The sequence below is a fragment of the Sorex fumeus genome, unplaced genomic scaffold (genome assembly GCF_029834395.1).
Source record: "Sorex fumeus unplaced genomic scaffold, SorFum_2.1 ptg000009l, whole genome shotgun sequence".
Lineage (NCBI taxonomy): Eukaryota > Metazoa > Chordata > Mammalia > Eulipotyphla > Soricidae > Sorex > Sorex fumeus.
The window spans coordinates 30,642,607-30,657,661 of NW_026606066.1; the positions used below are offsets into that span (position 1 = coordinate 30,642,607).

General features: G+C 40.9%; 1 protein-coding gene across 1 annotated transcript; it reads right to left on the bottom strand.

The window, feature by feature from the left end:
- Window positions 1–2,387: 2,387 nt before the first annotated feature.
- Window positions 2,388–5,046, bottom strand: LOC130019702 (tetratricopeptide repeat protein 30B-like). Its single transcript, XM_056110317.1, has one exon. The coding sequence runs from the start codon at window positions 5,040–5,042 to the stop codon at window positions 3,012–3,014; it is 2,031 nt and encodes a 676-aa protein (XP_055966292.1). The 5' UTR covers window positions 5,043–5,046; the 3' UTR covers window positions 2,388–3,011.
- Window positions 5,047–15,055: the final 10,009 nt, after the last annotated feature.

Below are 15,055 nucleotides of genomic sequence, written 5' to 3' on the forward strand. Positions count from 1 at the left end.
TTCACAATGATATTTTTGCTAGTATTTCAATATGTGATGGATCATTCTTGTCCCAAATCCCTGAGAACTGATTTAATAAAAATCAGTTTAATTAAATTTAAAACCTCAGAAAAAACTCATTTAACAGATTCTAATATAAAACACTAACCATCTAATCTTAAAGACTCAAATCTCTTCACTACACTACCCTTCAGCAGAATATTAAAACAAGATCACATTGTACATATGACTTATTTCTTATCTTCTAGTCAATGACTGGCTCTGTCTTTTTTTTTTCTTGTCTGGGTTTGGGGGCCCACACCTGACAGTGCTCAGAGTTTACTCCTGAGGAACTCAGGAGCTACTCCTGGTGGGACTCAGGGGATCTTATGGGGTTCCAGGAATCAAACCCAGTTCAGCAGCGAGTAAGGCAAGAGCCCTACCCGACTGTACTATCACTTAGGCCCTGGAGTATTTTAAATATAGAAATATTGCATATCAGTTACTGTTATTCTACTGAGATCATTAGAGAGTTTAAAAAAGAAAAAGGGCTTATAGCAAGTATCCAAATAAACCTTAGTATATTCTGCTATCCTATGAGTCCTCTCTTTTTTGGGCCATACCCAATGGTGCTCAGAGGTTACTTCTAGCTCTGTCCTCAGGGATCACTCCTGGTAGGCTCGGGACCATATGGGGTGCTGGGGATTGAACCCGGATGAGCCTCATGCAAGGCAAATGCTCTACCTGTTGTACTATCTCTCCAGGCCTCTAAGTTGTCTTAAATTTTCCTCTGACTTTATAAAATGCAAATTACTTTTATTGATAAATGTTATCTTGATTTGTAAAAATGCATGGTTAGAGGATTTCTGTTGTACCTTGGTCATCACAGTGCTAACTTACCTGACCCCTATTGCTGAAAGGATGGTATGTATCTTTTACAACTGCTTGTGGTTTCAACTGCCACCTATTAGCAAAGTGTTCCAATAATTGACAAAAAGGAAAAAAGAAAAGATAAAAAGGAAAAGAGAAGAGTGAGGATAAGTAAGATAGATTTTCCATTTCTTATCTTGTGATATATTCTGTAGCAGTAAGCACTGCTATCTCTTAAATAGTCCCCTTGGAGGCAGAAAAAGAAAACACTCCAGAAAAAAGCTAGAGGGTTTTTTTTTGTTGTTGTTCTACATAGCTTTGTCCTTTTGCAAAGTTTGCATGACCTCTCTTTTGTGTTAACTTAAACAAGGGAGGAAGGACTGATGATTCGATTTGGTGAGTTAGTTACAGTAGTAGCTCTGGCATCTGTTACTCCCACTCTGTCATCCATTACTTCAGTCCTGTTAATGGCTGCAGACATTTGATTAACTACTGAGATGTGGACATGAAGGGGATCCAAGGTGGGCTGTGAAGTAAATTACAGAGCTAAATATCTGTTTCATCTTTACTTCACTTGCTTCTCTGTTTCCAGGCCTTTTATTTTGGCAGACTGGCAGGTGAAGGTCTTCACCTCAGGTGCAGGAAAAGCTTTAACTATTTAAGGACATTGATTTAAGATATATATTATAGCACCTGTTAAGATGATCGTGGAACTGGAAGTTGACATTAAGAGTTAAAAGCAAATTTCCTTTCCCCCCACAACAAGTGCATACAAATGGAGGACGTCAAGAAAATGAAATATCTTTAAATAATTATGTTCTTTTTTTTCGTGGGGTCTTGCAAGCAGTGGACCAATCCTCCTGGCCCTTGTTTCTACTGTCTTTGGGTATTAGCCTCATGTTTATTTTTTTATTTCCCACAAATAAGTCCAATAATTCTATGTCTGTCTCTCTCCTTCTGATTCATTTCACTCAGCATGATACTCTCCATGTTTAATCCATTTATAAGCAGATTTCATAACTTCATTTTGCCTAGCAGCTGCATAGTATTCCATCGTATACTTGTATAGCTGTATCATAGTTTCTTTAATCCGACAGTTACATATAAAAGAGCAAAAGGGCAAGGGGTGGTGGCAAAAATAATAAAGCACTTGATGCAATAGAAAATAAAATGCCTGAACAAAATGAATGGGGTTTGCAGTTAAATGTCAAAAAACTATTGGGAGGTTTTGAATATGAAACAGAATTATAAAAGTTTAGAATACTTTTATTCCATTGGTTGTGTCATTAGGAAAATAATTTGATAGGGTTATAGGAATAGTGTAGAATATCCCTTTTCCATGAAGTCAAAGCATGGACAGAAACTCCAACAAGACTATGTCCCAAGTAATAACAGGATAAGAATTAAGAAGAGTGTTCTAAGGCTATCTCTGTTCTTAATTATTGTTAAAATATCAATTATAAAAACAAATCTATATTAATATTCAAATTATAAATGGAACAAGGGAAAACCATGAAATTTATTTGTAAATTGTTTATTATTTCCAAATCCTAGCACCATATTTGTCATGTAATGGCACAATATTTGTTATGGCACAATATTTCCAATGCATTTAAACATTTAAAGAAATCACATTGATAATATAAGGAATATTTTGTTAGAGCATTATAACTATTTCAGAACTCTGCTGATACCTACTAAAATTTAAGTAGAACATGCCTTAAAATTAATGTAATTATGAGAGTAAACACAATACTGGAAATAATAAAGTCCAGATGTTTTATAATGTCCCATACATTCACAGTGTTCTGGAAATTATGGTTCCTCATCCTAGGATTATGTAATTCAGCCATGCAGATTCCTTCAAGATAAAACAAGCATGAAATAAACAAAGGGGAAGCATTATAGGTATAATAACTTTCCTTATTATTCTTATACTTTTTCATGAGCCTGTTTTTTAAAAAAGGCTTATTTATTATAACAGGTTTATTTTTTTAATCTCATTTCTTGACTCTTTCAGTCACATCGAAATTACTGCAATTATAATCTTAGAGTATATTAATTTTAACAAATAACAAATGTAAAGATGCAAAGGAAAAATGCAGATAGAAAACCAAATACATATAATAAAACCAGATTTAGAAAGGCCATTTTAAGCATAACTATATATTCCATCCTATAATCTCATAAATCAAAGCTTTTAACTGTCTGGATTCGTATGTGACTGTATTCTTTCCAATATGCAATCTTTCTTCTTCCAGAGGTTGTTCAATAATGGCAGGTATATTTCTGCCAAAAAATTCACAATGTTCAAGAAACTGAATACATTCTTGAATAACACTATCACGAAGCACTATCATGTGTTTTGACATGTTCTCTAGTAAGGACAGGAAGCATCTCTTGGCATAATACCAGGTATCAGTTCCCAGTTTTTTGTTATAAGGTTCTAAGCTCTTGATAACCCGAGAAATACCAAAGTCATAATTCCCTTTGGCACAATAGAGTGTCCCTATCACCAGGTTCACAATGCAGAGATGGTAGATTTTTTTGTCGGGATCATCGTAGGAGAGCTGCTCTTCCTCCTTCTCAATCTTTCTCATCAGCTCCTCGGCTTCTTCATTTTGACTTGTCATGATATAAGAAACACAGAGGTTAGCCAACACAATAGCGCTGACATTCAGAATGTTGTCATAGTGCTTCTTGACTATGGGCTCATAAAAACCAATCGCTTCTTTGTATTTGTTCTCCTGCATGAACAGAACATGAGCCACATTCAGTTTCCACACATCGTGGTCGTTACAGAATTCCACGGATTTGCGGAAGATCTTCTCCACCATGGAGTAATTTTCCAGGTTCCAGTAGATTTTGGCTTGGGCCATCAACACGGGGATATACTTCTCAAGTGTGTCATCATATTCATTTACTGCTTTCTTGACAGCTTCATCATCTCTGTTGTGTCTTGCTTCCTGTACTTGTTTAGTAAGTCTCCGGAGCGTTTCAGTCAGCATCCCTGCCAGCGCATCAAGCTTAATGAAGGCCTCTTCAGGAGCTGTCTGGCAAGTGATCATGGCATCCAAGAAGTCGTAGAGGTATGGTGTGAGGAACTTATAGGTCAAATGGGCATTTTCTGCCAGGACATCTGCGGCTAGGTCAAAATACTCATACTTGCAGTAGAGTAGCAGCAGGTTGCCGAAGGTCTCTGGGGGGAAGGGGTTCTGCTGGAGCAGGAACTGTAGTTTTTCGAAGCCTTCTGTGGGCCTGGCATCCATGTTCATGAGTGCTTGATTGTGCAGGGTCACAGGATCCAGCTCTTCCTCTGCCCGAGGTGGCATGTCAGTGAGGGTCTCCTGGGCCACTTCAAAGTTCCTCAGCTGATATTCGATGGCTGCCTTGAGGTTGAAGGCTTCCACCAGAGCTGTCTGGTGGAGGACCAAGGTGTTGCCCACACTGCGAACGTCAATGCCCTCTGTGGTCATGCCCACACCCAGCTCTGGGTGCTGGCAGATGCCATGTTCAATGATATCTGCGATGTGCTTCAAAGCTGACGCATACTGCCTATTGTTATAATAGGCCAAAGCCAGGTTGTAGGAGAGGTCAGGCTGATAGCCTGACGTCTGCAGGGCTGCAGCGAACTTGGAACTGGCGGCCTCATACTGGCCCTCCTTGTAGAGCAGACAGCCCAGGTTGACCTGGCCGTCGGCATCATTCTCCCCAGCACTCTCCTCTCCCCCGTCGCCACTCAGCAGCTGCTCCACCAGGCTCCTGGCCCCGGGCAGGTCACCCTCGCTGTACTTGATGGCCGCCTGGAGCCGCAGCACCTGGGCGTGGTAGGCGGGGTTGTCCAGGAGCAGGAAGGCGACCCGCGTGGCCTCGGGGTACAGGCAGGCCTTGTAGAGCGCCTGGGCCTGGTACAGGCGGTACTGCTCCAGCTCCGGGTGCAGGTGGCTCAGCTGCTCGTAGCACTCCGCGGCCAGCGCGAACTCCTGCAGGCGGTAGTAGCAGTAGCCCAGCAGCGAGAGGCCGGCGCGGCTGCGGGGGCTGCGCTGGAGCTCCCCGCTCAGCAGCTGCACCGCCTCGGCGTGCCGGGAGTCGCGGACGAGCCGGTACACGACCGCCGTGAACTCGCCATCGGGGACCTGCGCGGCGCCAGGCCCCGCCATGGCCGCCGGCGGGAGGCGCGTCCCGGTTGCCATGGCAACGAGCTCCCGCGCTCTCTCTCCCCCACCCCCAACTCAGCCACCTAAAAAAAATGAGGACGTGTTGGCCTGGAAAGAAACGCTTCCTTTGAAGCGTTAAGGAATAAAATACATCTCCAGTATGAATAATAAAGGAATCCGTGAGTTATTTCATTACGAATTCAATTCTCAAAGAAAACCTGGTAGCTGGGGTAGGAGGTCTGGAGAGAGGCCAAACGCTTCTGGTAATTAAGAGACACTTTATTTCCCGGCATGCACCTGTCCAACAGCGACGCCGGCAGGACTGTGGCCGCGTTGCATGCTGGGAGGCGTAGTTTCTGCCCGACCACCTCGCTGTCCTCTGAGATGAGTTTTCAGAGGTCTTATTTCTTTGAGGGCTGCTAGCTGCTAGTGGTGTTGCTTTGGTTCCTGGGAGGAAGTCAAGGTCTACATCGCGTTTCAAATCTTATTTGATGTGGAAAGCAAGCCAGTGGAGTTTTGCTTTCTAGTCTTTTTTTTTTCCCCTTTAATTAAATTGAAAAGTAGAATGTCTCCTTGGAACTCCCTTAGAATTAATTAGCTAATTAACCAAATGAAGTTTGGTGTAACATTGAGGGAAGCTTTTTATTTTGGGGGTTTTGGGCCAGACTCAGAGATAGTCATGGTCGATTACTCCTTGCTCTCTGGTCATGGATCATCCCTGGAATTCCCTGGGGAACAAATGCAGTGTTGGGAATTGAGCGTAGGTCAGCTGCATACAAGGCAAACACCCTGGCTATTGCTACATCCCTGAGGACAACTTTTAAAAAAACTAAATATGTTGGAACCAGGAGTTCTTATATTTGTCATTTTCAAGGGGTAGGCACTGAGATTCCATTCAGATGTCTATTTCACTCCTGCCCTTCCCTCCATTTTCATAAAAAGCTTATTACTGATAATTATTACAGATATTGATTTCCAAACTATCTCCACCTATAATCTCAAATAAGAAAATTCTTCTTTGCTATCCTTTCATCTACATCTATCTTCATCTGTGTTGTTCTGGCTAGTATCCGAGATAAAAGGTGACCAAGTTAATAAAAGGTGACCAAGTTAATAGTATGTTTGCTGTTAAGACTTCAAGGCATGTGCTTTATTTGCTTTCTCTATGCCACTGCTGCCCACGCATATTTTTCCCTATATGTAGATTTCTGAGCCAGCATCTATCACATGGCAGTCTACTATTAGTTTCATCTGCATATATTTTTATAATTATTACATATGTTGTATATTTTTCTTCACGTATCATCACATACATTTTTTCTAACCATAGTTCCCCTTATACACATAACATACAGGAATCTTTAAGCAATTTAAAGATCACTAGGGTCAGAGAGAGAATATACAGATCTCTGACACCATGAATGGTCCCCTGAGCCCTGCTGGGTATGACCCTGAAACAAAACAAACCGTAATCCACAAGTCTAGTTTGGATGTGTCCGTGCCATGATGTTCCACAGCCAGTTATAGTGGAAAATACTGAATGATTCATTATGTCCCTTAAGGAAGAGTTTGTAAGCCTTTAGTATTTGGTTCCATTTCATGGCAGAATATTAGTGTGTTTTCTTTGTTAAAGAAATAAATAGTACATGTAATCGTGATGCAGTAGCAAAATTAGTAGTGGTATAACTCCTAATCACCTGGCATTGCTAAGAGGAGTGTTCTGCAAACTTGTCATTGCTTATGTACAGCAACTGACTTTATGAGCTCATTCAGTCTTTTGCTGAGAAATTGGCAGAGCTGTGTTCTTCTGGGTGGGGCCAGACAAGTAACCTCTGCATAAATACCAAGAAAGGGACATACAGCACCTGTTTAATAAGGTTTAAATGGGGCTCTGGGCCACCTAAGGTCCCTTAGAAAGCAGATTATGAAACCTGCTAGGACCCTAATCCAAGACTTCTTTCAACCCTATCTAGGTGTACCCTTTTAGGTTCTTAAACCCAGGCAGGTACATGAAGATAGGGATGTTAGATAGTGCTGCTCAACAATTAGAGGATTATCAGGGATTATGGGTGTCTGACTACATTTGTCCCTTGAAAACTCAGACTACTGAGTTGAAGAATAATCTTAAAATCCTTCTGTATGAACTGTTACTTTGCGCAACTTGGTATTTAATCAAGGTAAAATGATAGAACATGGAAGCAGCCTATTATATCTTTAGTCTATTTATTAGAATTGCATTAGCATCATGCCAACATTCACCTTTAAATGGCTTATTGGAAATGCATGAAAACTGAAGGACTCTGTTATTACCTCCCCTGTGACTCCCATTTTCTCAAATGTCTGGAGAGCCAGACATCAGCTGAGGTGCACTGTTTGGTGCTAGTGCCTATCTGTGTGGTGGCAGCTGATGGCAGAATTGAAACCTTTCTGTGTCTTCCTACTTAGTGCATGAGCTGCTGCTTCCGAGACATGGCTGTGAAAAAGCAGGACACTCAGCTCAAACAGATGGAGGGCAGGGTCATTTGCAAAATGAAAGCAAGTGCCAGTTGCACTGTGAAATTGGCACCACCGGCCCTGCTGCTGTGATAGACTGGCTTGCACTTAGTCTGCAATCAGTAATTGGGGAATAGATTAGGGTTTGGGGGAGGAGAAGGGCAGTGGGAAGAAGTTCCTTTAATTAATGATGGAAATTCTTTCTGGAAAGCAATATATGAGATAGAATCTTATAAAATGTCATAAAGGATTTTGAATGCAACAGAAACTTGAAAGGCTGAAGCCTATATAAAGTAAGTGTACAGTGCTTCTTCAAGCAGTAAGAAAACATTTTATGTTTGCAATAAAAATTTAGTGCTTTACTGAAAAAGAATTAAATGGAGAAAATGGTGTTGATTTCAGGGTAGATTTTGCTGTGTAAGGGGAGGTATGTTTACCAAGCAGAAGGATTCAATTCAGAGAGAAGCTGAAAGCTAGGAGTTTGGTATTTATTATGTTATTTGTCTGTGTGGCAAAATGTAAGATGATCAAATCCAATATTGTATATTAGATATAATCAATTTATCATTCTCTTTTAAAACTAGAAGGTAAATTTTTATGTTTTTTTTCTTAACATGTGACCTCTTTCTGTTGGTAAGTATTGGTGATATATGAGCATCCTATAATCAAAACAGTGTTCAAACACCTTCCATGACAGAAGAAGGGATGCAAAACCATTTCCCAATTACTATGCCTATTTTTCCTTTCATCTGGGTCATTTTTTTTTCAGTCTACATTTTATTTTATTTTATAATTTATTTATTTATTGAATCACTGTGGGAAAAGTTACAAAGCTTTCAGGTTTAGGTCTCAGTCATGCAAATATCAAACGCATTTCCCTTTACCAATACTTATTTTTTACCATGAATCCCAATAAAACCCCACCTCCCACCCCTCCCAATTCCTGTGAGGCAGATGAGTTCTAGTAAACACTCTATCTACTTTGACTAGACTCATTGTTTCGATAAAAGATGCACCATTATTATTTAGAGTTTACCCCCCCCCCCAATCAGACATACTGAAAAAGTGTTGTGAAATGATTTGCTTTCTACAGCTGGGTTCAAGAATTAAATGTTGTTATCACTATTGCGGCCGCGCGGTTTTGGATTTCTGCTATTTTACTTCTTAACCCTGGAAGTATTTCTGCTAAAAGTCAAATAATTAAGAGATTGGTTTCTGTGCTCTGGAGTCGTGGCCATGCCGGAGAGCTGCTCGTGGGGGGCAACTGGTGACCTTGATAGGGCGTGAAGGACGGGCTGGAACGCCCCCTTTCCCATGAGGTTTTCGTCGCCCCCCAACCCCCGGCTCATACCTGCTGTCCACAAGGCTCCCATGCAGCTGCCATCTTTCTTTCCAGAGAGGAGAGGGCGAATGGAGCAACACCCTTTCCCCTCTGGGCAGGCATGATGGCCTGGATTAATGCATAGTCCGTTAGCTTTTCTGCTCCAAGCTGCTGGTTTTCTGCATTAAGTCCTTGTGCTTCTGGGGCCGTGGCCGTGCCAGAGAGCCGCTTTGGGGGGGCAACTGGTGACCTCGGTAGGGCGTGAAGGACAGGCTGGAACGCCCCCCTTCCCATGAGGTTTTCGTCACCCCCTGACCCCCGGCTCATACCTGCTGTCCACAAGGCTCCTGTGCGGCCGCCATCTTTTCATCTGGGTCATTTTAACTTCTTTTCAGAATGTCCAATTTTTTAAAAAATGTAGGAGTATTGCTATTTATTCAGCCATTGATTAGGCTGATTGAATTGGGCATGAACACCACCTTACTTCCCCCCCCCCCTTTTTTTTTTATAATTTTATTTGTTGAATCACCGTGACAGCAGTTACAAAGCTTTCGGGTTTAAGTCTTGGTCATACAATGAAACACTCGTCCCTTCACCAGTGCCCATAGTATACCCCCCTCCCACACCCTTCCCTTACCTGATGATTTCCACATCACTCTCTCTCTACTTTGATTACATTCAATATTTCGACACCAGACCCACCATTATTATTTGGGATTTCACCCCAACACTCAGATCTGTTGAAAAGGCAACAGGAGATAATTTGTTTTCTATTGCTGGTTATGAATAACATATGATGTCATGTGGCCACAGTAGTGGCCGCGTGATTTTGGAATTCTGAATTTTTAACAATTGAATCTGGAGGGATTTCTGCCAAAACCTGCTGGGTTCCTGCTGCATCTCTGGGATCATGGCCATTAAGTAGCTTGATCAGGAGCCAGAAAGGCAGTTCGTGGGCGATGACTCGGGGTCTCATTGGGGTGGGGAGGAAAGGGCTGGCTCCACCCAATCCTGTGAGGCCCCGCATGTCTCGTCACTGCAGGCCCAAACCTGACTGTTCAATGGCCTCTGGAGGATAATGGCCACCAAGTCACCAAGGGGGAGCAGGCGGAAGGACAGGACCCTTTCCCCCCTGGGGTGGTCCGGCACTGGTAACCCATTGCAGGGACTGGACACATCTCTGCCAAAAGCTGCTAGGTTCTGAGATTTGTTTCTGAGTCTCTGGGATCATGGCTGTTAAGCAGGAACCAGAGAGGCCTTGCCTCCAATTATATAGCTGAGCGGGAAGTGGTTTGTGGGTGTGTCTCCCACATACCTAACTTTTGGCCATTAACTTTCTTGGTAAACTTGGCCCCAAGTTTTTGGGGTCTGGACAAAGGCACAGCAGTAATTTTGGGGTATCTGGAAGTCTGAAGGCGCCATCAGGTTGCTGATGCACTCACCGCACAGGTACAGACTGACCTGCTGGCAGCACCATACCCCCGAGAATGACCAATTTCTTTGAATGACATTGCTGCTTCTCCTCCTCACTCCTAGCTCCCAGTAAAAACAGGGGGGAAGAAAAGATTTGTGCCAAATTGATAATGCCAATTGGCAAGTTGATTTGCATCTCGAGCATTGGTTTCATCTTTTAAAACTTGGAAAGACTGTATACCAAATCAACACTTGGGAACATTTATGCTCAGATGTTATAACACTTAACCTCATTATGAACTCTCCATTTGCTGATTTTTCCAGTTTTATTAGATTTTAATTAAATTTCCTCTAGAATATATCTTTTTTTTTAAAAAAATCAAGCAACTTATATTTTAATGCTTACAATGACATTATTTAAATCAACATCTCATGAAAGTTAGCACTATGGTTTATTATCAGAATAGACTCAACTGTGGTTACTATCATTTAAGGAAATCAACCAACCATCCTAACAAAGAGCTATATATGCCCCTGTGTTTAGCAGTGCTTTCTGTACCAGGACCAGTTCCTGCAATTGCCTAACTTCCCTCATTAATCTTCACAGCCCTTCTGTGAATGAGGTGATTCTTACTGTTGGCCTCACTTGAAAAGCATGGAGTGCAAAGCACAAAAAGAAACAGTAGTTGGTGCAGTCAGTACTGGAGGGCTGGTGATTGCTTAAATTGACCAGTAGGGGCCATGCCACACCTCTTCCTTCAGCCCCCGTGGGCACCTCCTCTCCAGTCATTAGAATTGGCTTCGGATCATTTGCTGCAGTTTGTTCTAATAGAACAGGCACAATGGTGTAAGGACTTTAAAGTTTAAGCACCGAAGCCATTGTGTGATTGTATGGTGTTGGTGTCATTGGCGGCCCTGCATTGATGCAATCCCCTGGTGTAATTACCCATGCAAATTTGAGCAATCTGTAATGGATGCAGGAACTGGCATTGGCTTGCAGACTCTTTCTCCTCCAGAAAACCCCAGCAATTGGAGGAACCTTTTGTCATCTCTAAAGTGGATCCATATAACAGAGCTATTCTTGTGTCCCTCTCACACAGGCACACATTACAGAGCAACACAAGGTTAATGGGCTAAATTGACAGTCAAAATTCAAATTGTCTGCGCTTGGAGGCATGCTTGCTCTAAAATCATCCTTCTCACGGGAAAGATTATTACGGAGCTATGGTTCAACTTGGAGCATTTTATTAAAAACAAAGATATTTAGGTCTTTAAAGCAAACTGTTTCAAATTCATAAATTTGTTGCTTGTGAAGTGGACATACAGTCTATAATGTCGTCTTCTTAGAATGAAATATCAGCTAAGGAAATGTATACAATGGGAGGGTATAGATTTAACAACATTTCAGTTGAAGATCCACCTCTCTTTCATGTAAAACAATGATTAGGAAGCAAATCAGTTGAGGATACCCTTTAGATTACTGTATAATAAAATAAAATGGCAAAAGCAATATTTATCCAAGGGAATGGGACTCAAAAAAATCTAGTCTTCTATTTTCACACTAGGCTATGAATTTCAAAAAATTCATCTAAATATAATTTCACCTAAATTTTCAACCAAGAAGACAGAGATTCTCTCATGTACATATGCACAGAATATGAACCAATGACAAGTGACGGCCTCAAATAACATTTTCTACAGCAAATATTTCAGTTACTTAAAAAAAAGTCTGTATCAGTGTATACTTTCAACAACATCGGCATAGATATGCTACATAGATAAACAGCTTGCCTTTAGAAGTGTTGATATATATATATATATGACTATTCCAAATGAAATTTGAAAAGATGTATACCTCCAAATAACTAGCCTATGAAAAAGCAGAAATACATGTGAAAATTGCTACATCCAAGCTCTCATCATGAAACTCTCTAGATACAAATAATTTTATTTCTACCATCTATGTATTTTGTTCTATTATTGCTCTCATGGAACTTACAAAATTTTGGGTTTTCTTGTAGTCAGTCTCAACCTGTAAATTTCCAGACACATGTGAGCACTGGGAGTTTTGACTGCACATGGCAGAACTGTCTCAAAGGCTGCTATTCTGAAGCAGATAATGAAACTTCACTACAGTGGCATTGCCAGAGTGCTTAGCATCTCAAGTTAGGTTTGGTTCTGTTGTTTTAATAACTCTTCTTTGGGTTTGAATTTTCAATGAAATTCCCCCTCAGTATGTTTATATTTCTGTCTGGCTTGAAGGAAATTGCTTCACACTCTTATTGGGGCACTGCATTTCATCTTTTGGTAATTCATCAAGAGTCAGCAGGAAAAATGGATTTTAAAATAATTGTATGGCAAAGTAAATTGAGCACATTCTGCTTAATGACCTAAGGTAAGTGGATAAAGTATGATAAATTATGATATGTATAAGAAAGCAACTGGATTCCTATAGCGTTAATATTAGGTAATATTCTTACACTTGCAATAATTTAAAGATTATTTCTTATTCAACATGTATGCAAATATAAAATACCTTGAAATGGTTAGATATCTTAGATTTTTAGAAAGAGAAAGTACACATTCAATTAAAGTTCTTTTGGCTCACCTTATAAAATGACATATATTACATTGACTACCATTTATGGGTTATATAAGATGGCTTAAAATTATCCTTTATTAAATTAGTCGGTATTTTAAAATTTAAAAATATATTTAAAAATTATAATGAAGGCCACATCTTTCATGACCACTAAAGGCAAGTACAGTCATATTTCTGGACATTGTTTTTATTTTAATCCCATGTATATAATTTTTTGGCTCATTTTTCGGGCCATATCCAGGGGTGTTCAAGGCTTACTCCTGCTCTGTGATCCTAATGGGATTGGGGACAATATGGGGTGCTGAGAATCAAACTCAGTCGTTCATGCGCAAGCTGAGCTTCCACCAGCTATACTATCTCTCCAGGCCAGTTTTTAATTTTGTCCTTAGTGAGATGAGAACTTCTTGAGACTTACTTCTATTTTACTTGATTGTTACTTGGGAAAATAATTGTTTTTAACTTAAAAGCTCGGTCCTGTGGTATGGAAGAAACACAGAATAAAAGTCAGTGTCTTAATAAAATAAATAAAAGCAAGTGCGTTCATTTAAATGATGGAAACGCTGAAGCCTGGAGGATTCCAAGACATGCAGTCTAGTGCAGGGGCAAACCAGGACAGGTCACAGTCCACTGCACGCCGTGTGCCCTGGTGATTTTGCTGAGCAGTTCCTACTGTTTCTGATTTCCACTTACCTTCTGCATATATTATCTACGTGCTGACCTAGATAATATATGACAGATCTGAAAACACTTCACAGAGACAGGAGAAGATGTCAGCTGTTAGTGTCAGGAGACCCAGGGTAGCAAGCATCATGTGGTCAAGTTGGAGGTTTTAGAAGTGGACTCATATTTTAAGTGTCTTTCTCCAACAGAGAAAAATAATGGTCATAGTGAGGATAAGGAAAAATTATCTTTAGAAGAGCAGAATATAAGGATAAGTCTCTTGGAAAATTCTGCCTAATCTGTAAAAGGGATTAAAAACACAACAAACTCCCATGTGTTCAGACTCTCACTCTGGGCAGGAGTGGTCAGCGAAGCTTTCTCTGTCTTTTCCTCTGCTTCATGGTCGCCAAAGAACAGACTCATAGCATTAGTCAGCAGTTTCTGAATTTTGACCTGCCATAGGAAAGATACCTCCAGACAGGAGAAATAGATGGAGGCAATTACAAACAGCTACTTGATTGATGGTTGACATTGTCAGAGCTCCACTGTATGGCAGATTGCAATGGTGTTGAACTCCCCTTGCTACCAGTGGATGTTGCTATTGGCAACTGTGCAGTGAAGCCAATAAAAAGGCAAGAAAATGAGAGGAACTCAACCTTAGTGGAAGCCGTAGGGTTTGTGCTATAAATTATGTTCCCTTTAGCAATATGCAGCATCCACATTCAGGGTACTACAATGCTTATAGTCGCCTGCAGTCTCCATCAGACCCTGGGTCTAGCTCTGTCATAAAACACAGGCTTTAAAATTTCATTCTAGATAGATTGGCATCCGTCTGTCTGGGCTATTTCTTTATTGTTGGAGAGGCTAGGGTTCATCTCGGCCTCAAAATGGGATTTTCAATTCCCATTTGTGATATAAACATGATGTGGCACAATATCCAGAAATACTGGTAGTGCTTTTGAGACATAAGATGAGGGTCTGTCTCTAAGTCCACCCACCCTTTGCTCTTCACCTGAAGGAGGGGACACAGCCAGCTGAAGCCACTTTCCTTTATAGTGAAGTGATTCAGAAAATGGGATTAATAAAATCTATAAATCTGAACAGCCTCCTCTTATCTGCTCTGCAGAGGCAATTTTTCCCAGCATTCATTTTCTCCTCCACTTTCTCCAGTCTTCTTTCTCCACAGAGACATTGTCTCTCAGAGCTTCCTCTAGCTCTTTTCTCTCTTTTGTCAACCTCCCTCCCTGCCCACTTATCTTTTTTGTAAGCAAATGATGACGATTCCACATTTTCTTTTATTCAGAAATGCCACTTAAAAAAATCAAACACTTTCACTTTCCTTTGGAAGTTCTCTTACCAACTGCCTCTGTTGGTACCTGTTGGTAAATTTCCTCTATTCCTCGACACATAGAGCTTTTTTCTTCTTCCCTATGGATACCTACACCTTCCTCAATTCCGTTTTGGTAACTTAATGGACCCATTTCTTTTTCTTCTTATTTTATTTTATTTTTTTTTTTGCTTTTTGGGTCACACTCGGCGATGCCAGGGGTTACTCCTGGC